This window comes from Vanessa tameamea, chromosome 15 (genome assembly GCF_037043105.1).
Source record: "Vanessa tameamea isolate UH-Manoa-2023 chromosome 15, ilVanTame1 primary haplotype, whole genome shotgun sequence".
NCBI classification, from domain to species: domain Eukaryota; kingdom Metazoa; phylum Arthropoda; class Insecta; order Lepidoptera; family Nymphalidae; genus Vanessa; species Vanessa tameamea.
In genome coordinates this window covers 9,524,217-9,551,156 of record NC_087323.1, presented here as the reverse complement: position 1 = coordinate 9,551,156, position 26,940 = coordinate 9,524,217, and the positions used below count along the sequence as shown (strand labels likewise).

The 26,940-nt window shown below is 31.3% G+C and overlaps 1 protein-coding gene across 9 annotated transcripts in view; it reads right to left on the bottom strand.

Moving 5' to 3' along the window:
• Positions 1 to 26,940, bottom strand: part of LOC113399630 (uncharacterized protein) — a 325,751-nt gene that overhangs the window by 48,315 nt on the left and 250,496 nt on the right. For all 9 annotated transcript variants that reach the window (XM_064217105.1, XM_064217108.1, XM_064217112.1 and 6 more), the window contains exon 5: positions 6,371 to 6,433. In XM_064217105.1, coding sequence (XP_064073175.1) covers positions 6,371 to 6,433 — 63 coding nt within the window. The remainder of the gene's footprint in view (positions 1 to 6,370; positions 6,434 to 26,940) is intronic.

Here is a 26,940-nt window from a genome sequence, read left to right as displayed (position 1 = left end):
TTCTATTTACGGTCAATTTAAATATCCCTTGGTATAAGTAAGAAACAAGAGAATATTCTGTGACACACGTGAGGCTCGTTTCTTCCAGAATCTAGACAATGTAGCCAATCTGAGTAATATAGTACATTTAAGTAGTCAACGAGTGAGAAGATTAATTTTGTTAATTGGCAAACTTTACCCGTTACTTTAACGAGGAGCCTGTGGGGAGGGGATAGATCCAGTGTAATTTAGATTCTTTTAAGTGTGGGAGGAAGCGTCTTCAATGCTTTTAGTTCTTAGTCGAGTAAGAAGTTTCGTTACGTAACCAAGTTGTTCCAAGTTTTAAAACCGAGTGTTTTAAAAGAATTAAGAATGAGAGGTATCTTTAAAATAGGAAATTTATTTTATCTTACCAACGTTGATTTAACGTCATTATCACAATACATTTTAGTATAGCGGTAATCTATAATTTATATTTAATAAAGTGTGAATGTTATAAAAACTTTTTGTAGGGAATTTTTTAGTTTTCTTTTTTTTTAAGTGCGTTTTTTAAAAAATAATAGCAAACTCCAATATAGGTACTACAGATTTTTGTATTCACGAGATCGCTGTAGCGATTAATCCAGCAACTGATCGCTTTGTCTACTGTGTAGTTTAGTGCAGGTTATTGCTCTGTCTGAGTCACTATAGAGACATCGATTCTGCGTAGAGTACGTCAAATATAAACAATAATAAACATTTTTTACTTTTACTTTTATATTTTTCCTCATGTTTTTTATTCAAAAATGTTTTTTTTTTATAGTAGGCATTTATTTATTTTTACTGACAATTTTATGTGTATATAAAGAAATAACGGGAGTCAATAGACAGACTGTTTGAAAATATATTTCATTCAATGAAAGTCGTTCTTTTATGTAACGTGTATTTTGTTATGAAAATAGTGATTCTCTTTGTAAATAGAAGTTAATTGGAGTTTATAACGTGAATAAACTTTAGTTGTTACAACAGTCAATCACCTTTGTTACTTTTGTTAGTAAATTTCACGCTAAAACGCGACATGTCAAACATGGCGGGAACGTAACACGCATGCGTACAACGAACAGCTGGTTCATCGTCGCCATATTGTTAGGTCACGGAAGTCATGTGCGCGAGTTTTACTACCACTATAATATTAGGTTGTTAGCATTTACACATCAAATGTTTTATGAAGGTTAATATGAAATATTGTCGAGTGAAAATTATGACACGATAACTTTTCTGCATATAACGTCATGCATGTCTTTTTTTATAAATACAGATAAAATATATATTCTGATTGAAAAAACAATTACTGTTAAATTGTTTGTTATGCTAATTGACACAGATTATGTTAGACACGACATTTAAAATTTGCATTTCACGGTATCACAGTAGTCTTATTACAATATAAATATATTTCTAACCATAAATGAAATTGCCTTGTATTTCAAATCTAATCATTTTTATGTATTTCTAGAAATGGTATTAACATATTTAAAAGTCTTTCATTGTTACTACACAAATATATTTTTTTTCAATAAAAAACCGTCCGAGGTTAAGTAAGCACACGAGTTATATAAAAATACTATTGTTTTTTTACAAATGACACATTTCAAACAATAATTGTGATAATATAAATATCCTCTCGTATTTCGTAGGAAAAAATACATTATTTTTATCGTTGCAAGAAATATTGATCACGATGTTTTTACAAACAATTCAAAGGCTCAGACACCATGTGTGTAGGAGGCATTAACAAAATAAAATAATACTTAAATTACTTACGGGTGACTGCTATGAGTTTGGATCTGTTTTCTTCAGGAGCTGTCCCCTTTTCTCGGCGAATTCTGCACTCAACCTATGCGCCTTTAGCGTATTTGACTTCGACATATCAACACTAACCCTAGTACTTTGATCACTTGACAGAAATGAAAGAGAAAATTCGTTGTATATCTTAGGCCGAAATACGTATAATACACACTGACTTTACAAGCGACGCTACGAACAAATAATTAATAAAGAGATGCTATTGATTGCTGTTTAATACTGATCACAAATTCGTACAGCGATGATATAAAGATGTATTTAATATAGTATAAAGTATTTATAATATAAGACGGATTTTCTGGATGCTTCGTATTTTACTAGTTAAAATAACATGGATATTATGTATATACAATTTTAGATGTGAAGTTACTGCGTATGGAGCTTGGTATCGTGTAACTTGAAGTTGGGTTGAATTGTGCGCATGCGTAGAAGGGTACCCGCTAAAAGTAGGGTCACCACTTTTTATTTGCGATAATAGACACTAAAATGTATACATAGGGTTCTAGAACAACATTTACTGATAGGGAATACTTATTTATGAAATAATAATTTAAGTTTTAATTTGACGATACATTAATACATATAATTTTGATTTAATTTGAATGATAAATATTTTTTAAAAAAGGCAGTTATGTAAGAAAAAATGGGATTTGAATTATATGGTGTTCCTACTGAATAGAGATTTGTTGTGTTACCGGTGCCAGTTTTTAAAAAATGCTTCTGTTTTTTTATAGAGATTTCGATCTTATTTTGATACCAATATGGATTAAAATCGTGTTTGAATTTAATATCTAGTTGATGTTTTTTGTGTTCAAAAGCCAAATCCGCATAGGGCAGATGGTAGTGTTATTACGTCATTGATCATATTATTTGATAAGTAATATTATTCTCATACTCAATCGTAATTATACTATAATCGTATTAATTACAAATTTTAATGACATAAGACTCACTCGTGGTTCTTAATACTTTTTATATTTTATAAATTTTAACGTAGCTGATTTTAAATGCATCACGCGAGAACGACTGAACGGATCTGAATGAAATTTGACATAAAAATAGATTATAGTCTAGAATAGTATATATATATATCTTATATCATACCATATCCCACTTTGTAACCTTAACGTTCGCAGCAAATTTACAACCTTCATTTTTAGTAGGCAACCTCTTACAATTTTTTTTTTTTTTTTACATAATGTCCAAAAAATTACACTTAGACTACAGTTTTTAAATTTTTATATTTTCAAGTTCGTTATGTCAATGAAGCCAGTACTAAGCGTTTTATTATCACATGAATTTAATGCAGACGTTAAGTCATTTTATATATTAAAGCGTTCCATATTTCATTGTTTACTTTAAAAACAGTATTACGGACACATTTAGGTCAAGATAGAGATAGCTTCTCAAGAAGTAGTTAGGTTTTGTATTTTTAGCTGAGTTACAAGTATGCTCGTATTGTGAAAACACTAACAAAGGTCTAGGTTATAAATACTATCAAAACAAACAAGAAAACTAGGTCAAGTTTTACTATGCAAGAAAATATCAGTACTTTTTATAAGCGCAACTACTTAAAACTTAGATCTTACTGTCTTGAATTTAACACCTGTAAAGAAACTTTCTTTTTAATATTCGGCTGAATAGTTTGTTTCAATGCTAGTGTGTTTTTTTTTTATTATTTCGATTATGTGTTGCTATATGAGGCAAATGCCATGAAGCTATTTGAAACATGTCTACACAAAAAAAGTGAAAAACAAAAACTGTTCTAAAATCAAAATTTCTGCAAAATATCTGCTAGTTGCTGCTAGGTCGGAATAATGAAACATTATTGTTAAATAAACTAAGTGAAGCGTCTGTTATGCGTTAATTAAACGAAAGTTAAACGAAATGCCGTAAATATAAATCTCTACAACAAATATGAATGAGTCATTGTGCAATCTGGAAAATCAATAACATCCCGAAGGATCGACTATGCAAGTGTGCACTCTCGTGTTCTACGGTACGGTCAGCAAATAACGGTATTATATTTTCTTTTATTTGTATTTTCTGCGTCTCATTTATTTTATAATGTGTATAATGTTTTAAGACTGGTCGTACCGTCATGTTTCTTTGTTTGTAGGGCACTCTCTACATATTCTAACACCAAATTATGTTAACTAAGTCTTGTTGTGATATGAGAGGTGAGTAGGTTGCGTAACTAAAGGTAGGGTTAGGTTAGGTTTGTTCTTGGTTTGTGGCGCATAGATAATGTAGAGAGTGGTTGATATTTCTTAAAGTATGTCTATGGGGGCTGTGACCATAAAACGTCAGTTGACTCATATCCCCGTCGGACTACCTTTTTAAATAAGAAAAAAACAGAAATATCTGTAGTAAGTTAACAAAATAGACGATTTCTAGTTTAATAAGTGTTGATTTAATGATGACGAAGATAAGTTTATTAGGTACGAGTTTTCACGGCTGAATATATGCAAATCAGTTCGTATACAATATGTTTACAAGTTTTTTATAATTTTTAGACGTCACGTAGAAGACGATGTCTTCTTGAAAATAATATTTTACCAACTAGTATTACTTTCCGAACATTTTATCAATTTATTTTAACTAAATTAATATTGAACATAATTTATGCTGCTGTTTGTACTAATATTTAAACCCTCGTAATAATCCCGAAACATTAGTTACCCCATCCGTAGGTTGTAACGGCTTTTAACAATTGTCCCACAAGGGTGGCGGGGCCGCTAACTCGTTACAATAAAATATTGTGTCAATATACTTTATAATAAACTTAACTGGTTAGACGACGTTGTTTCTCCTTTATATAATGATATATAAATAATTATCTTACTTTTAATTAAATCGAACATTTTTTATAATAAAACTCAAATTACCTACAATATAAAACACAAATGTAAATTATAATTACTTTTAAACTACGATATTTGTACAACAACACTTAATTTTTTTTTATAAAATCAATATTAACTAATAAATTATTGTTCGTAGAAATCTTCTATCTATTGTTCGTAGAAAAATAGAGTTCTGTAATCAAATCGCTCTTTTAATGATAAAGAAAACCGATTCAATTTCTAACTATCTTTGTTAACTTTTATTATGAATTATTTCTCGTATTAGAGTAATTAAATGTATAAACTCTTATATGAATAATAAATTAATTATTATTATTAATATAATATATACGTACATTTTACACATTGAACAATCTCAATGTGATTGATTATTTTAATGGAGAGATTATTTTTAAGCGTATACTCAGGAATATTTTTGATTTAAATAAAATAATTAAATTATATACATACGTACAAGATCTGCAATGTTCAAAACAATTCGCTGTTATTCTTTGAGCATTGTCACGCGGAACTTAGCATTAATTAATATACTTTATTGGCTAATAATGTATACCAGTGGTCGGGAGTGTTCGAAATTCCGTAATTCATTGCTAATAAAATATAAGTTTCGTTGATTCGAAAGATACGTAGTAATAATTAGGCTCAACTTGACGATACCTTGTTACTACTACAATAAAAAAATTCAAATGTCAATTATTTTTTTTTATCAATTTTCATCTTTGACATAAAGTGTGTTGTCATTGGCAGTAATTAATTTCATTCTCTACCAGTCATATGAATAATATGATGAAATAAACATTATTATTATTATTAAATACAAAACATTAATACTTTGATATTACATGCACTACTAATAAATGTAAAAATTTATATTTTGCTTGTTACAACATCACGAACAAAATTCAGGACATAGTCAAATTCGACTCGTACAGTATAACGTGATGGATTAAAGTACTATTTAATTCATAAAAGAACATTAATTTCTAAAGTTTAATTAATGCTCAGCGAAGCGAGGTAACAGCTAGTGGTAATATAATTTGGAAAGGGTTTTGATGAAGGTTCCTTAAAAGGATTTCCCGATTTAACGTTTCTGTTTTTGCTGACCCTACTGACATTTATCGTAGCTCAGTGGGCCGCTGTTTCTATAGCCTTTAGAAAAGGATGACAAAAACTGTTCATTTGTAAATAATTATTGCGAGACTTAATGCGAGAATGGAAGTGTAGGTATTTAATGACATTATAATATAAGTATTTTATTTTAGTTGGTTTTATTTATTTCGTATGCATTTATTAAATATTGTTTTAACAATGAAGTGCTTAGTTTTAATATTGCTGTTTTTGTTGATTGTTAAAAATATATAAGGAAATGTCCAAGAATACAAAATAGTTTCTATTAATACATTTATTAATAGTGCATGTAATGTCAAAATATTTATTTTTGGTTTCATTGTTATTATTTTTATATCAATGGAAGGAATGTTTGTTTAAGATAAATTTAACTGTTTTTTTTCTGCGCATTCTCGTTCTTTTTACTCTGGGTTGCGTGGTTTTCTTAAAATTACTCGGAATTTGAAATTCATAAAACAAAAGAGCGACGTGTTTTGGCACATGGGCGATGGTATAAAATAAAATACATATTTTCTACCCATATTTATACAATTATTTTTGTCTAGTCTTACCTTATCTTCCGCTTCCTCCGCTCTTCCTTCGGCTTCCAGAACTCGTTGCTCGAGCTCCGAAAGCTGTAACAAAAGAAAAAATAATTTATTAGAATCGAACTAAAAAATGTTTTTTTTCATAATAATTTGAAAATTTTAAATATGAACCTAAAGTTATATTTCTGTTCGACAATGCGGATGAAAATCTCATACTTGGCCAAGTCGCTAACTGGCACAAGACATCAAATCCCAATTCTGAAAGAATAAGTGTTCCCACTTAAGACTTGTGCTGCCATCTATTAGTAGCGTAAAATATATCTTATGAACTACGAGTTTCAAATGGAAGAACTTCTAGAACCATTTCACCTATTTTGACAACGACGAAGCTCCGCTACCACCCGATAGATGGCGTTGGATCTCGCGCATATTTTATTGAACCACGTGGTTTACGCACGTATAGGTTTTAGATATATACAGTGCTATTTGTCAGGGAGGCTGTGGAATAGTATTATTGTTATGTAAGAGTGTATTTGTGCGGTTTCTGAGGTATGGGGAGGTGAATCGGCTCGTGAAAGGGTGGTTAAACCAAAGCAGTGATATATGTATGCAAAGCAAGGAATTAGGCTGTGTTATAGGGATTTTATTCGGTTGTTGAGGATAGAAGGGATTAAAAATTTTACAGGCGACATTTGTATCATCGCTATACTCGTGTGCTCACACGTACTTTAACTAAACACAGCATAATACAATAATGCAAATAAATTTATATATAACTATATGTATAAAAACGTAATTCAGAACCGTAGTAATATTTCCGATATAAACCAATTTATTCATTTATAAAGTAAGCATTTATGAACCCTTTTCAATTGTCATATTACAGTATTAAATCAAACATAAAGTTATCATAGATTTATTTATATATATTATCAACTTTACATATAATACCTACCAGTTAAAAATAACCCGATTCAATATGGAATCAATGCAATACGCGAAACGGAGTTTTCATAGGAATCCAGTATTATATTCGATACCTGAAGGTAAGCCAGACTTGTAACGAACTCACAAATAAAATGCAATTCAAATGCAAGGAACGTACGTCAAAGGAAAAAAGGTTATATATTGAAAGGAAATAGGAAATTTTCTCTTTAAATATTTTAAATAACCTGTATCTTCGAATATGCATGGTGCTTATACAAGTTAATATTCTGATTAATTGACTATTCAATAGTGCATTCAAACACACATATGTACATACATACAAAAATAGATAAAACATTGAAATTTGAAGAAAAATCTCTTTCTTTGTGAAGAAGAGGTACGCCAATGTATTTTGGTTATATACAGAGCTGCATCTCTTAAATCTTTATTATCATACAATTGACCTGTATTAAATGACATTATTTTTAAGAATTAGGTAAACATGATTGTTCTCATTATAAGTATATTAATACATTAGCATCGAAGTGTATAGAATTATATTTAATTATGACGTTTATGCGCGTTCCTTTAAAGCTCGAAAATATATCATTCACATAAAAATTAGAGCGTTACTACGCGACCTATGGAAACTCGATAGATTTTTACTAAAGTCAAGAAGTTAACCTCTTAACATAACCGACATAGGATACCCTTAAATCGAGCCCGTCTTATACGTCTGAACAAAGACACAGTCTAAGCTGATCATTTGATAATATTGGCTTCATTACTAAACATTAATTCTCAATTGCTGGTCATTTCGTCACTGTCCCGACGCTGTCAACATGTGTTTATTATATGTCTAAGCAACACGTTCGTTATATTTGCACGAACGATTATAGCTCTTAAACACTATTAAATAAAAGTGAATATTGTAAAGCCGCTGCATTAATAGCTTTGAGTATGGGGTCACAAATCGCCATTAAGTTCGTAATCGTGTCTGTATCAGGATATATCTATGAATCTTGGCCTGCCCATATCTAAAATGCTGCATGATTTGCTCTGTTTATACGGTTATCTTAATTTCATACGAATAATATATAATTAAATTAAATTTGAAAAAAGATCTTGTCACTGTTGTGTATAGTTACAGTGTATTTTTTGATTAGTAGTAATCAAACATTTGTAAGAGTAGGTAATACGAGTCCGTAATCCTTTAAGGAAAGGACTTCCTGTTAATTAAAATGTTTTGAGCTTATTCCATCAGTAAACAAGTTCACATACATGTTGCAGAATTATATAAGACACACGTTGGAAACTCAAGATAAACACGTGGAAAATCGGTGTTTTGTATTCGCGATCTTAGATAAAGTTCCTTATGTTCTATGTTCGTTTTCTACCTCGTGCGTAATAGGTATTAAAACCATTTATTCATAGAACACGTTAGCACTTTGTGCAATTAAATGGAGTGGCTGTTATTTATTTATTTTTAATGGTTTTAAGTTTTAATAATCGTTCTATGACAGACCACCTGTTGATATGTCGATTGATATCATTTTTATTAATCGATGTTTCTGTTTACGTTCTTTTGTTACTTGGTAAAGGTTTTAATTTTTATATTATATAGTTTTATGCGAGTAGCGCAAGACCGGCTTTTGTGGAGATCTTTCAGGGAGGCATTTGTCTGATATTGTAAAGTGTAAGTGGGCTTACACTTTACAATACCTTTAAAGACGTATTACTTTGTATGTTGCCCAACAGTTATTAATTTTAAGTGCTTAGTGATAAGTTGCTGGTGTAATATATACATAATCAAAAATATTTAATAAGGCTTTTACAAGCACTTTTAAATGTTACAGTATTTATATTAAATGTAAGACCATCGGTTCGGAATGTATATTCTACTGAAAACAACAGGCGAAAAAGACAGTAGTTACTCTTTTCATCCAATGTTTATAATGTTTATTAAAAAGAGGTTCAAATGTATTGATCGGACATGATAAATATTCAGACTTAGATTGGTGAAATATAAAGTAACGATTTGTAATGAGTCATTAGTTCATTAGTTCAAATTAGAGTTCAGGTCTATAAAAGAGTGGGAGGGAGCAATGGGAAAGATTATTGAAGTTATTTTTAGCCCAAATCGTAATGTGACCGACAGATTTCTAAGGATTTCCACTGAATTCACGATCGGGACGTAGTAATAAAAAAATCGTTGTACCCTGTCAGCTACTATTGCGAATTTTATTGACACATATTGCGTGTATATGACAGCGTTAAAGGGTATGAAAAAGTCGATTCTATAAACGGTTTTGTCACGTATATTGCAGACTTATGTCACGTATGTACAAGCATTTTTCTGTTTGTTTGCTAATGTTGTATATGTGTTTAAAAGGTATTCTTTATATTGTTGTTATGTACTTGGTACCACCCACTCATCAGATATTCTAGCGCGGAATAGCAGTACTCAGTATTGTTATGTTCATGTTTGAAGTGTGTGAGCCAGTGTATCTACAGGTATAAGGGACATAAGATCTTAGTTCCCAAGGTTGGTGGCGCATTGGCGATGTAAGGAATGGTTAATATTTCTATTGGCGGTGGTGACCACTTACTATCATGGTGGCCCATCTGCCAGGCCGCTATCTATTAAATAAAAAAACATATTATATGTTTTATTAATGAGAATGCAATAAATAATATAAATGAATAAGTTATGATATGTAATTTCAGCCTAGTTCAGGAGCTATCCATTGAATAAGTACGTTCCTAATTGTAATTTAGTTTGACAATAATATCCTACAATAACGACACTTCAGTTATTTTCAAGATATTTTTTATTATTTTTCAATTGTACGCGATACCGAACAAACAAACTAACAATGATAAGATTGTATTGAATAAACTGACTAAACCAAGTTTGACAATTTCGAAATCTGTTTTGAGCGTTCTCAGTGGGGAACCTAAACCAACATCCGTCAAATTTACAAATTTGATTTCCGCAATCATTCTGTTGGATGGGAAATCCTAAGTAATAGGTAAATTCTCTTGAGTTATTTGAACTCCAGAAAAGCATTTTAAGATCGAGACTTGAGATTAATGAATATAATTTTATCTATACTACTAATGAGTAGTACCTTTTTATATGTACTTTATATTTTTTATTATAACTATTTTTTTTTCTTAAATTTTAGTAATTGAATTATAATTGAATTCAAAAAAGGAAGAAGTTCTTGATCAATGTCGTCGGGTATAACTTTTTTGTATAAGAATTGACTAGTTGCCCCCATGGCATTGTTCTCGTTTTAGGGTTTAGTCATAGTTCAGGTGTTAGGCATAAAAATAAGTTCAAGCTTTCTTCATACCAGCAGTTTAGCCGTGAAAGAGCAACAGATGATTAAATTTGATTCAAGAGTGAATGCATCAAGACGCCTTAGAGATAAAAACTAAACAAGTCCACAAAGGATGTAGATGCTTACACGAGTCTTAAACTACGTTATCTCGGAACACAAGCTCAAGTACCACACAACGCGTGATATCCCCGTAATAAAGTGGCAGCGTAACACCAAAGCAGTTTAATTTTCTGCATCGAAGCCGCAGCCGAAGATTGGAACTGTGAATCGTCGAATTTTCCACCGGACTTGGTCCCTTTGATGTCCCTTCGCATGGAAAAGGAACCGGTAGTGTTTGTAGAGCAGAACGAAACGGATGACTTCGAAAACAGGGACGTTTTCGAAATGTTTGTGCGTGAAGAAATGTTTTTTGCCTGTCGTTAATCTTTTTTACATGAATGGATACAGTTGAAGTGAGAACTTTCATCAAAATAATGTAACAGTAAATAGAGTTAAATTTAAAGATGTACATAAGATACATATGTAGGTATTTAATACATTTCATATTTGACTGAGCGAAACCAAAAAACTCGAGACTCGTAAATTGTCACAGACACAAAAATGTGTTGGGATTTAATTAATGGCAACGTTCGGAATTCAAATACTCTCCTTTGAAATACAGTCAGATAAACATTTAACTATATAATGAAGATAAAAGCTTATCATTCATTCATTAATACCTGATTTGTAGTTCAATATATTTCTATAGAATAGGCCGAGGTCTCCCAGTGAACGAAATACCTGGCTTCATTCGTCTTTACCGATGACTTCAGGTTCAAATTCGAGAAAATAGCACAAGGTTTCCAAGGTCTGAATTTGTGTTCATAATTTATTTCGTGTTCGTGATACAGTATAACGCATATTAATTATTGGCATATTACATTTTGCTAAAATTTTATTGAACATAGACTGGAATCTTCACCAAATTTATACGCCAACTCGCATTGCAGTTGCTAGGTAGAAAAAAGCTTGAAACCTTAATAGCGAAGAAGACATTAGACCAGGCAGAGGGATACATATAGGCTTTATCCTTACTTCCAAATATCGAAAATCTAAAGAAGCAATGATAAGTTTTAAATAGTATGCTCATCATCCTCCTGCCCTTATCCCCTTATTTTACTTGGGGTCGGCGCAGCATGTCTTCTTCTTCCATACTTGTCTGTCGGACGTCATCTCACAAGTAACATTCTTTCTAACCATATCGTCTTTCACACAATCCATCCATCGTTTCTTGGGTCGTCCCCTACCTCTATATCCATCCACATCCATTCTCAAAACCTTTCTCACAACATGGTCCTCATTCTTCCGCATAACATGCCCATACCAAGACAGCCGGTTTCCAGATAGCTTCTCGGTTACCGGTGCCACTTTCAAACTTCCTCTTATGTATGTTTTCAATAGTATGGTCTTTGTTAAAATTAGCCATATCACTGGTTTCACACCACGTGATCGACCCCTTGAGAATGGGCAACAGTGATAAAGTAATTATACGCTACCGTCCAATTAATAGATCAATCATAATAGCTCACGGCTGTTGAGCACATTCATGGCAATTATGTGATTGTTTGTTGTATAACGAATTTACGGTTCGTTAAAGTTTATTACGCATTTTAGTTCAGATAAATCGAATTTTAAACGATATTTGAACGATATTTTAACTAGCTGAAGTTTCATACTTAGAGGCACTTAAAAGCAATTTATTGACAAAACATTTTAGACAAGTCAAAATTAATAAAATTATATCTATATTAATATTATGAATGCATGAGTAAAAGTCTGTCTGTCTGTTACTCTTTCACGGCCAAACCAAGTCAGCAAATTTGATGAAATTTGGGCCAGCTACCTTGAACCCCTAAAAATGAACAGGTTACTTCTTATCCCTAACACCTGACTACCAAACCCAAAACGCGAGAGAAGCCTCGGTTGACAGATAGTTTTATTAAATTTTAAAAAGTTACGGTGTGCCCACGGTAAGCCAAAAAGTAAAGATACTATAATTCGTAGCAGTACATTATTTTTTTTTGTTCATATCATTTTTCGAATGGCTAAGCTCCAACTAAGTTAGATCTGCCTTAAATGTTTGTATGGCTGGCCTACTACCAAATATTGGATGTTACTTCCAACATGTCCGAATTAAGCCATATGATGTTATAGATAACCGAACGGGTAAATGGGTCACGTGATAGACAAGTGCCATATATGCTGTAAGAGATATTAATCCTTATTTACATCGCTAATACGCCGCTGACCTTGGGAACTAATTAGTAACACCGCAATCACACTGGCTCACTTTTCCTTCAAAACGGATCACAACAATACTAAGTATTTCTATTTGGCGGTAGAATATTTGATAAATGGTCTGTACCTACCCAGACGCAAAGCCCTACCGACAAATTTAACTGTTCATTTGAAGTTATTCTTTTACGTTATAGTTAGTTATATTTATTATTGAATTGAAATATATATAATATATAAGCAAACAAACAACTGGTGTTTCGTAACACATAGTGACCGTATGACCTTTCAACCCTATTTCCTCTTAAACAACATTTACTTCAGGACGTTAGAATCTTCCCCGAAGACGTCCGTTCTACTCGGCACTCGTTCGACAAATGATCTCTCAGTCGTGGAGCGACAGCTGCGTTCAAATATTAACAAACAACTCGACCTTGCTAACATAAAGCTTTGTTACATTGTAACATTTACAAAATTTGAAGGAAAAATGTTTAATGTTGAAAGTATATTAAAGTCCTTTTTTATTTAGGCACTTATAAAAGTTTCAAAGTTATAATTTAATATTTGAAGAAGTATTTTTGGTGCAGAAATATGTATATTTAATAAATAACATAGATTAAATGTAATATTAATAAATTAATATGGATCGCTTTATTTGTGTTTTTATTTATATTATTAATCCCGAAAAATTAAATCTGCATCATCATACTATACAAATTTATTGTTACACATATAAGTAATTTTGATAACAGATATGAAAAAATGTTAAATAGTGCTTTTGTAAATATAATTTAGTATACTTTATTGTAATATGTGGCACTGTGTTCTGAATGTAATATGCGGCACTTGTAACAATAATAATATATGTATACGGGATAATGAAATATCGGCGTAACTCAGGTTTCTACACTTCTCGAGTAAGATACCAAGTGCGTGCTCACAGAATAAGACTGAAGAACAGATTTTATAAAATATCCATAATTATATATAAATATGTATTGAATTAATTTTCATTTGTTTCTCTCGTATGCGTCGCTAGACCGATGGATCTGATTGAGCTAAAATTTTGTACAGATGTTAGTGGTAATTGCACGTAAGTTACAACCATAGAACCATCGATTAACAATAGGGCGCAAAATATTTAAAAAAAAAATTAATAACAAAAATCGACTTCATAAATTAGAAATAAAATTCAAGGTCATGAAAACAATCAAACGTATTTTTCGCCCTCAAATAATATTTTTTCGTTCAATTTAATAAGACTCAACGACAAAGTTAAAAAAAAAACATAAAACCGAATAGATCCTCCTTTATTTTTAGAAGTCGGTTATAAAATAGTATTGTTATGCATTCCTGGCTGAAAAAAGCTGGCTAGTAAAAAGTCACAGCTTTAAAATGTTCCACAGACAAGTTAAGGAAACCTTTCCTTTTGTCCTCAAAAGGACAGGTTTCCTTAACAATTAAAAGTACAATTCAAAAGGACAATTACTTTAAATATCCATAATTAATACAACAAAGACCTTATAAGTCATAATCCACTCCATTAATACTTTGATAAAACCATTAAATCGTTATCAGTCTTTTAAGTGACGGATTATACGAGAGGCGACATTAATGGGTCGAGTTATGAACTGACGTAACCGCGGTAGGCCTTCAGCAGTTATGAAGTTCTATGTAACGTCTTAGAACGAAACACCTGCGTTATACGATCGTAACATCTTACGAGTCGAGATGTATCCAGTTATTTATGACAGAAACGTTTTTATACTTCGATAATGACATTGTAAGTTAAGATGTTTTTTTTTTAGAATCTGTTGGTAAGTAAAGCCCCTGGGTAGGTTAAAGCGTCAATAGCGCAAGCGTTTAAGCCGCCTAGAAATGTAAAATGTCGCAGGATCGATCCTGACCCCTTGGGCTATTGCCGTCCCCACTCCTAACAAAATCATTAAGCTTAAATGGAGGGGTAAACAGGAATATATATATATTATAACTATGATTTTATACACACACCCCTGAATTTTCATGTGATTAATTTGTGTTTATATTTTATCTAGCTTGAAAATTTGCCAAATATGTAACAAATAAAAACCTGAAAATAAAAGTAGGTTACCGGCTACTCATCATTATTTATTACTAAAATCTTCTGTTCTAGAACAAGTGACCCAGTGTTGCCCACAAGATATATCATAGAACTCATAATATGCACACAATATCAAATGAAATATATACTATATAATTATATAAGGCTCCTTCAATATGGCTTTCTTTAAATCTTTATTATGCTATGGTAGAAGGTTTTGTCTCGGATATAAGAGTATTGACCTATTTTATATATTCATATAATAAACTGCACTCGTGGGACATTTATTCCACTTGACATAAACAAGTACCAGCCTGTACCAATGCATCGTATGAAGTCATAAATACAGTTGAAATCCCATCCCTATCTATTTTTTATTTACCTGGCCCTGCCAGTATAACAAACTACAGGGTGCTTCCAATGAATTATTTTGTACGCCGTTTTCAGCTATCTGTTATTATTACAGATTTATCTTTTATATCGAGAATGAAATACTGCAATTGTTCTTTTGTATATATATATCATCGTAAAATTGTAGATACCGTTAGATTGTAATCTATCTCGCAAGATTGTGAACTGTGATTGAAATTAGAATAAAACGTATCCTTCGTTTAGGTTACGTTAGAGATTATAAAAATTAATAGAAATATAATAACCTTCATTTATGATATAACATTATATTTATACAGAGTGATACACATCCCTTCCTCCACTCTCATTCATATAACTTCCTCTATATAGTTGCATAACACACGAATTCACCAACAAAACCATTCAAACAGGTGCGTGCGGTCATCAAAAAAACGTACAAATCCAAAAAGACTAACAATCCACCAATCGAGAGAGTGGGGGCCAATCCATCAACATGTCTGCGGTATTCCAATTTCCATGCGAAGTTTTCATCGTCTCGAAAAAGCAATTAAAATAACTCATCCGTCCGACCATTCATCATCGACTAAGGCAACTTTTGATAGATCGAGTTTATGACGTTTAGACTATAAGTTATTAAATTCTTGATAATCGAATAAAACTTAATTCGATTATTTTAATCGAATTTTAAAGTCTTTTCAGATTACAAAAAATACATAAGTATTTAATGTTCATCAAAAGTGTTTCGACAAAGTGATAAAAATTATGATATTGTAAATATTAACGTTTCAATATTTCTTAGACAATCTCTCTTGGTATTTGGCGCTAATGTCACAGAGCAGTCCAATTTGAATGATTCGTGAAGAAATAATCCAAATATATATTTTAACAATTATTTATTAGATATATACGCCAAGTGAAGTGTTGCTGTAATGTGATGGAGCCCAAATCCATATCCCTAGTATTATAAATTCAAAAGAAACATAACCCCTTTACGCTTAAACCGGTGAACTGATTTAGATGAAATTTGGTATGTTAGCTTTTATCACGTTTGTATGGGGAATAGTTTCTTAAGAAGGTAATAAAATACTCATTCATTCGTCACATAAAATAATTTGTGCATTTTGACCAATCAGTTTAATTAGAAAATGATTTAATTTTTTAAGGATTTTTGTATACTGTATCTACAGACTACCTATACTTACCATTGTCAGATTAATTTGTAGTAGATACACTGCTAATAATACTAATAATGTATGTCTGTTACGTATTTACAACTAAGCCATTGAATAGATTTTGATGACATTTGGTACGGAGTATGCTTAAGTCAAAAGACAGAACAGGCTACTTTTTTAATACATACGAAGCGATAACATTTTGGATAAATGTTTGTGTGCTAAAAAGTTTTTTTTTAATTTCGGACTGGTAAAGCCGCGGTTTCAGCCAGCATTGTATAAATATTACGTCGAAATTACATGTCAAAAATTCACGCGAACATATTAATAAAATCAGATATTAAAGTATCACAATATTGCAGAGTATGTAAATTATTGCTTAAAGTTAATTAATTATTCTATTTAATAAATCAATTAGTTTTGACCGCAATTACGTATGTTCAGATGCGGAAACATACGAGATCAGATCATTTGGTTTATAAAATAAATATCATATTTGACTGACCTGAAAAACAAACAAATTCTCGGGCGTATTTTTTTAATACGTCAAAAGTGCTATTACTTTTATTATTATTTATTGACGTATTGACAAAAAGGCCCTTCGTTTCGCATTACAGGGAATTGTATTCGCTTTTGTTACCTCAATATAATGTTCTGCATGCTCCATGCGTTTTGCTTTATAATTTGATTCGGTATGCTTCTATATGGTTAAATTATCCAGAAACAAAACGACCGCGGTCTAATATCAGATACTATTCTTAAATGAATGTCTTCAAAGGATTAGTTAATAAAAAATAACTGAAACATGAATAAACGCCAAAATATTAATAAGAAGGAAATTTAAATAACAATGTGACCACCTCAATCCTTATTGCGTTTTCCTCATGCAAATTTCGCAAATACAGTTCATAAATCTGGTTAAAAATAATCTCAAGATCAGTATAAAGAGAGAAAATCGTCCAGGTCACTTGTTACAAGTGTAACTACGTTCCGCACAAACATTATTCTAATGAAATGAGCTAAGGAACCATCTAGATAGCATTTTAGATTTTGGCATGCCGCCGAGTATACAGCCTCAATACAACAGCGTTTTCGTTTAAAACGTTGAGCTTATTCTGCAGCCAGGTGAAATTATAATGAACGGATTATATAATGTTGAGGATTTTTTTGAAATATTATGCAAAATTAATCATACAAAAATAGCATATGAAATCAACTCAAATCAAAATGAATTCAAGATATTGCGAGCTCTTTTGAATCGTCATTTTAAATGATTAAATTAAATTTCAAGCCACCGTTTCAGAATGTAGATTCTAATAAGAATATTTATCTCTTATATAAAACCATGGCGCCTCATGGTGCATCACGCTCGCTGTGGGCTCAACGGGACAGCGTAGGAGACGAACGATAACAGTTTTTTTCTTTTAATAGATAGCTACTTGTGGATTATTGGAGCGATATTGTTATGAGGTTATAATGTTAAATTTAATCTAATAAATAAACTAAAAAACAATATCTTGTTAATACTTTGTATCTAGTAATAGAAAACAAAGGCTTCATATAAAGCTTGATTTTTCAAAGTCGAATAATATTATTTAAATATTTTTTATTAATTATATTGTACACTATTTTCCTTTGGGTAAGATAATCTAAAGTCCTGAATAAGCCTATAAATTTCTAGAAATGTTGGCGACGAATTGTATGCGCAATAATTAGCATATCTGCTTTTCAAATACTAGGATATCATAACACTCGAGGCGGACGGCTATTATCCGTGGGAGTATTATGTTTCACAGCCACATACGTTAATAAGCACCAGGTAGTTGGCTTGTATCCAAAGCACCAGATATTAAAGGACATTCTGCAACCGCTTCTAAATCATTGGAGCTGGAAGTACGGCACAAGAATAGTGCGAATATTAAATTCTCTGGTACGTTACCTAAAATAAATTAGTCAATACTCAATAGAAATATATTATCAAAATAAATTTTGGTACAGGTAACATTTTCTACAGATATGTGCATAATTTAATTGTTATCTTACTTGTACTTTAGAAATGGTAACTATTACGGTGTCTATTAACGGTGGTGACCATATACATCAAATTCCCATTACCGCCCCATTCGTCGGTCCAACTACAATTTTATAAAAAAAAAATGACATTTAAGAATGGCAACCGAGTTATTTTTTTGTTACGCACAATTTAATAAATTTTAATTGGACACATAATTCACACGTTCTAAATATTTCTTTACATTCATTGGTTGAATCAAAGTTTAACGGTTTTGCTAAATGGGTTGTTACGTCGAAAAAACCAAGAGATAGTTTAGCAAAAAGGTGTAAAGTCGTTTGAATTTTTTACCATATTGTAAATATGCACAAAATTGTTGACGGAATCTCTTGATTAACATACGCCAGCAACGAGAAGAGTTTATCGTTTTATGCTAAAATAAGGCAGACAAAACAGCTCAGGTTTAACATTGCAAATATCCACCAATCACAGTCGCGACGAGATGTTTGAATGGGAAATTGTAGACGCTTAAATAACGCAGCGAGCAAAAATTTAAATTTAGTGTTGTTTTTGTTTATCTGTATTTAATATTATAAATGTGAAAGTAGCTCTATCTGTCTTTTACGCTTTCACGACGAAATGACTAAATCGATTTGGATGGAATTTAGTACGAAGCAAGCTTGAAACTCAAGCATGTATATACATAGGCCTTTTGAGGGTGTAATTTGGACGATAAATAACCCTTTTATTCAATAATTTTCATCACAAAATGAATTTCAAGCGGGAGCAGCTAAGGGTGCCATTAGTTTAATATTTTTGTATAAAGGAGTCGCGGGTTCAGAGTTCCAGGTACGGGGAATATGCCCAAGTTCTTTCATTTGCTTAATTTATGTTTAACTAAAATTCTCGTGTCAGATGATAGCTGCAAGTTGAAGCAGTGGCTGACTTAACTCCAAACCGTCTAAGGAAAGGAGGGCTTAGCTCAGTTGAACATTATAAGGTTGTTACTACTATATACTACTACATATATTCAAAAGAAGTGATTGGAATATCATATGATACATACTCTATACTAAATAGTCATAATAATCCTAATTTATTTTTAATTCAGTTTGAAAAAAGTTCTGTTATTTGATTTTATTTTTTTCAGTTTAAAAAAATTACGCGTGTAATATAGAATACGTCGATAATTATTAAAAAGAGTGACAGCATTTATGACGTATTAACCATAAAGACACGCCATTTTGCACAACTGCAATACGCTTTTGATTTTATATTCGTTTTGTTGATTTGTTTATATTTTAAATATTATTATTAACACTGCAAAAAAAAAAACACCTCTGTGTTTGTGTTTTACGCAAGAGTTACATTATAAATATACTGAATACTAAAAAAATATGCTGTTTACATTTCTGCTATAAACATAAATAAATTGGATACGTTAACGTTATATCGGCTAAACGGATTGCTTTCCAAAAATTAATATTCGCTACCTAATCCTGCTATATAGTTTTCCGCAAAAAATACATGTATATGCACTTAGCGTGATAGAAGAATTAGCGTAACTGCAAATAAAAAACTGTCTATTATAAATATTAATGATATTGGTGAAGCATTCCATGATGATGAGATAAAAAGTCATTCTTATGACCCTGGTAAGCATTAAGTAAAAGCTATGGATGTATCATCGATTCTAAATCCTCCTGCCCTTATCCCAATTTTACTTGGGGTCGGCGTAGCATGTGTTCTTCTTCCATACTTCTCTGGGCGGCATCTCACAAGTAACATTCTTTCTTTATCAACCATATCGTCTTTCACACAATCCATCCATCGTTTCTTTGGTCGTCCCCTACCTGTATATCCATCTACATCCATGCTCAAGACCTTCCTCACAATATGGTTCTCATTCCTCCTCTATCATCGATTCTAAATATGTGTGTAAATTTTGAAATTAATATTTATGTATATATCTGAAAGTTATCTGATATTTTTTCACTTGCTTAATATCCTAACAAATATTATAAATTCGAAAATGACTTTGTTTATTTGTTTGTTACGCTGTCATGTCTTAACTATTCAATCGAAACCCATGCAATTATGCATGCACGTTGCCAGGGGAGCAGAAAACACCAGACACGAGGGCAAAAGCGCGCGGAAAAGTGTGTTTATAATTTCTTATCGAATTTAACCTCAATAGGGGCCGAAGCTTGTCAAGGCACGGTGTCAACTATTGGCCAATGCAACCGTTGTTTGTTCAGTAAGAAAATACAGGTTAAAAAAAACTCTATCGAGGTTGAAATATAAATTACTGATTCTATGCAAACGAATCCACGTATAGAATATATACATACGTTAAAAGGATCACTTGGTATATCAATTCACATTTTTCTCGCCAGCAGACCGAGAACAGAATCACGGATAATTGAATCGAAATCGTCTTAGCATACGAATTGCCGTTAGAGCCACCTCCAAACTATATATCCTTTCGTGTCCCTTTTGTGGTTTCCTCATAACTCGCTTTGTGAACTTTGCTTTATGAATAGTTTGCAAAAGTTCACAAAAGCATAACTTTTCATATTAAATTAGAATTACAACGGCATTAAATTGTAATCAGCTTATTCTACAATTTGTGGCTTTGGAAATAGTTTTCTAAATAACGGTCACCTGCTGCCTTTTAACTCATTATATATTCTCTAAAAATGTCGTTTTTGTGACACTTTCTGGAATGATAATTGGGAAGACTTATTTTAGGAGTTGATTACTGAGTTTTACTCAGAGAAATGGTAATTACATTTTACTAAAATTTGTCAGTATAAGCTTAAGTAAAATTACCAAATATTATGTTTTTAATTGATCTAAAATAATATACTTCAATTAAAAGCAAATCATGATCACGAATAAGATCGATGTGATAGAAATAAAATATTGACTGTTAAATATAAAGCCACAGAAACCACAGACTAACAATTCGCTTCACATTTTGGGATAGCCACTGTCCATCGCATACATTGTTTTCAATTTTTTTGTTGCGGTCACTGTACATCAAAGAGTTTATTGTTAGAATATAGTCTTTATTTTTTAGGAAATAAGAGCTATCAGTGTGACAGTTTAAGATTCACCGTACCGACAATTTATTCACTCGGACAGATAGCGTCCCCTCGGTTTTTTAGCTCGAAGCAGTGTTTAAATAATTGTCAGTTTTCCTTTGTTCTTGTTTCATTCTGAATTTGTCAGGGTAAATCGTCATTGAGAAAAATATAAATATAAACTATACTCTAGTCGTGATTATTTAATAGATAGAATGCGTCATGCAAGCGAAAATGATTGAATCGAAATTAACATCACTGGAATAGACGAAGACGAAAACGATTTAAAACATACGGCTAATCATTGGAGACTATGTCCTCTACGAAATAATTTTCAATTTTTTCGTAATCCGACAAAGTAATGAGCTTTTGAGAAAATGTATCTTTATTTATTTATTTTGTCATAACAAAATAAGACATCTGATGATAAAAACCACAGTCTCAGTCTTTTTATTTTCTTTTAATTACCTTTACCTGTAAATATGTGTTAACATAAAATCTTGCAACTGTGTGTGAAATGTGAAATTTTGCAAACGCTTTTCGTGAACAATACAATCTGTAAATGTTATTTATTTTAGTATGTCGATAAAAGGTTGTTTTGTAAAAATATTTTCGTTTCCTCTGTGTTCTTTTATTTTAAATACTTTAAAAATTCCATTGTAACATTTAAGTCTTCAGTACCTCCGAGTTTATAGCATCAGACATTTATAGTACTTAACAAGACGTTTACGGTGTTTAGTTTTGTATCGTTCAACTTTCTCTGCATTATTGATCACAAAGTTAGTACGTTTCGTTATTTTTAACTTAGACGTGAATTTTATTGTACTATCAATTTTATTGTTATATCACCTTCTTTAAATTATTCATTCTTCTAATAGCTGTTTAGTATTTTTCTTTGTAGCATAGGCAGATGGACGGGCAATTGCGTCATCTGATGGTAACCATCACCACTGATCATAGACATTGGCGCTGTATGTAATTCTAACCATTACATCCATTGCCAATGCACCACCAATCTGGGCATATAAGATGTTATCTCCCTTGTGGCTGTAGTTACATTGGCTCACGCATCCTTCAAATTCTCAACTCAACAGTACTGAATATTGTTTCTGGGCAGCAGAATATGTGATGAGTACCTACCGAGACGGGCTTGCGCAAAACCCTACCATGGAGTTAATTATTTTAGAGTATCTTATCACATTACTTATAACATTCCTAATATAAATTTCAATATATTTAAACAACATTAAAAATATTGTTTTATATTTATATAGAGTAATCAAATATTATACCAAGATAAGAAAATAAATTTATATGTTTCAGTGTTATAAAATGTGATGTTCATTGTAGATGAATAATTATAAATTTATTAGAGGAATTCAATTAAAAAAATCATCAGGATAATGATAAATATCCGTTTGATAAAGCAGATAAGTTAAAAGATTCCAATTGCAAAGGAAAGCATACTACGAGTAGTGTTTGTAAATTAAACAGTGACCGTGTGCGATGAAGATTTGAATATTGTTTGAAAAAAGAATTCTTGTTATTCAAACAAGTTTGCGTACATCAGAGAAACAAAACATTTAATGCGAGATATATTCCTTCTATACTATATTTTTTAGCGTGTTTTGCTGCCCTTAATTTTTCTTTAAATTAAAATTCACAGAATCACATATAGCTTGGTACTGATAGACATGTTAATCATACCTTACATCGCGCATGTTACACCAACCCTGGAAATTAGGAAGTTCAGTCCACTGTGTCATTAATTACACTTAGAAATCTCGAAAACCTGAACACAAAAATACTATGTATGCTAGTTGGCGTTGGAATAAGTTGTGGAACCACCAGACGGGATCGTACAAAGACGTAGTGTACCACGACTTTTGCCGCACAAACAATTTTGTTAAAGAGTAGATTAACAAACAGTTGTTGCTATCTATTATATAGTTTGAATTTTACTAAATAATAATAAATTATATTGTAATGAGATATTCGTTAGCTTTTCCTGGTAGTATGCGTGGATCTAAACTTAGAACTGAATTCATAAGCCAGTTCTTAAGCAACTGAACTGAAATTTGAACAAATTTTGGTGATGTTTAAAATAAAACCCAAAATACTAAACAGCCGCTTCCTACTAATATTCTATAGTCACGGTTTAAATGAGATCTTATTTTTAAATATACGTCATTAGTCACATTGAGAAGTTAATTAAGCTGAAATAGCCTTCAGAATATTTAGAATTATAACCATATAGAATTAATGAAGTCACCTGTTATTCTCTTCTCCAAGAATAATGCTTACAGGTATAAATGATAAGTGGATCAGTGTAATTCTTCCCATAAAGCAATGATGAATACGCAAAACTTTTTACTGTCAAATCAAATCGAATTCCTTTATTAAATATACTCTCTTACTAGAAGAACCAGTGGAAGAAACTCAGAGGGCTTTTTTGTCATATATAACGGAACGTTTGTCAGGTCACATGATGGCGCGTATGTCTTACATATATTAATGCAGTGTATGCTTTTGACTTTCCTTTGTTTCGCTTATTAATTGATTTTATCTTGAGATGTGCTGTTTGGCCTCACGGCTTTAAACGCTAAAACGCGTTATTTTTCAACGAATTACGCGAACCCCTACGGGCCGAAATGAATTAGTTTGAAAGTAGGTCAGAAAATTTTGCCTGAGCGTTACATTTTTGCATAATGTGTTTACTTTAAGTTCATAAATTTATCAAGTTACAATTTGTCAATGGTAAAAAGTTAATTCGTTTGAATAAATACTCTTTTCTTTTAGGCCGTATAACTATTTTGTGAGGACTAGATTAATGTTATTTAAATAAAAATAGTTATTCTCTTTGACACATGTTGGAAACACGGCATCGAATTTGCTTGTGACGTAAAGTAATTTAATTGCCGAAACATTGACACGTTATGAGAAATGTTATAATTTAAATGTTTTAAATTTTAATATATTTTCTTGTTTTTAATTTCTGACGTTTTAAACATCTTTCTTAAATCAGAATCTTTATTATTTTATTGAATAATCTTAATTTTAACTTGGCTTAGTTATATGTAATCGTAAGGTAATCTTTTATAATAAATTCAGTCGTGAACAAGCCTTAATTGAATGGCTCAGATGGTCGGTCAACCATGTGATTGTGGCAAATTACAGAACAAAAAATATATATCAGATATGACATCAAATTTTGTGTTAAGAAATACAGTATCTGTGAACCCATGAACCTGTCACTAAAACGGTTTGTGATAGAAAAAAAAAAAAAAAAACAGAATTTTCCCGAAAGAATTTCAACTACGGTGGTCCGACAACTTTCCAACTGTGGGGTGTTATAGTTCTTAGCGCTGGACAAAAAAAAACTTAATAAATTGTATTCGTTGGAGCCGCAATTTAATCCTACAAACTCGCGAACTTTTAGTTACTACACTGACGAGAGTAAATATAATATCGAACGTTTATCTTTGATAGATTGTATACTTTAATACTGCCAGCGTATTTCATTTACGACAAAATATATAGCATTTCTGTATTTTTTAGTTCTGAGGTCGTAAACAGTCGTTAAATGCATATTAGGGGCGAATTGCTGTTCGTGCATATTAAAGCAGAGTTGAGTGATATTGAGAATATATTACCTTATTATGCCTTAATCAAGATAATGATTATAAAGAACCAAATTAAATACTTACTGGTACTCGCTTGGCTTGGTTCGTTTTATATAATTTATTATAACTTTAATAAAACTCATTCCTACTGATTTGCAATTCATGACGTAATTTTAATATTATTTTACAGTTTATACGATATTAGAAGTAGAATAAAATTTTAATAGCAGAATTCGTTTATTTGTTTAATCAGCCTTTAATAGAATTTGATATAATTTTTGTTTTTTTTTTTTTTGGTAAATAACTCACTCACCAATGCGTTTTTTTTTAAATATAGGAATTAAGCAAAGGTTGCAATTTATGCTATCCTGAGCTATTCATATTAACTTAAAATATTTTCTATATTAAAATATCAAAAAGTTATAGGTATATGTCATCAGAACTTTGACTGCAATACCAGATGGTCTTAATTACTGTTAAAAATATATTTATATAAATAAAATTAGTATGACTTACTTATTACATTACTTGATAAATAGACTCACAGTAATTAATACAAATAACAGCTGTATTCATATAAAAAATATTAACGTTAAAAAATATAACCGGATTTAACCGGCTTCAAGTGTAGATGACGTGGAAGCGTAGCCGTGACAAATGGGAAGCGGGATGATGTCATTGATGATAATAGTCGATAGAGGTTAAGTCCCTTGAGAAATGGGAAAATTCGAAAAAAAAATATCACAACGTAACGGTGCCTTTTTACGGTTTTAGGAAATTTGTGGCGCTGTAGAGCTTACTTCGAAACATCGATTACTATTACGGCTTTGTCAGTGGTTTATCACGTCGCTTTAGTTGTACACGAGAAATAAGGGCCTGTTCATATTTGTTTAAAAATTGATAATATTATTAAAGTTAATTATAATTTAAAAAAAATTGTTTTTAATAATGATAACATTTATGACATGTAACAGATAAACCGTGAGCTCAGAGAAGCATTTTCCAATCGAAACTTTAAATATTAATTTACTTGACTAGAAAAAAAATAATCAAGTCGTCATAAAAATGATCCAGACACAAAGCGTTACTTCCACATTTGTAAGAATAGATTGAAGATATGCCAACAAGTCATTTTGATGATATTGCTAATATCAGCAAAAGATCCAGGTGTGGTTTTTTTAAGTATCTTGTTGACGTTTGAAGTTGACTCCTTATAAAAAACGAAAAATAATACGTCCTTTTTGAAAAATCAGGAAGAATTCATAAATAAGCGTTGCATTGAATATCTTAAAGTATTCCTATTGTATGTGAAAAGTATTCCAATAATACTACATTTATTTTTTCGTTCAAGACTATGTCTTTTGGATCATGTATTTCGAAGAAATTTCCTTTATATTTTAAAATGAATATCTTAAATTCAATCGTAAATCTAAAAGTTTAACGCGAACTATCTTCAGCACTTAAAGCCGGACTCTTGATATTTATATAACTTCGACTATCTTAGTCTTATATAGTAAGGATAAGTTTTACAAAAACGATATTTCAAAAATTATAGTTGGCTGCGTTAACACCTTATATCCCTTGGGTTACTGCACACTTGTAATGCATTCTCAAATTCCTTTCAAAACAGCTTTTATAAGAATGAGTCGTGGTTCCATCAGGTGGTTTGTTTATTCGACTTTCTTTTATCTCTATTAATAAT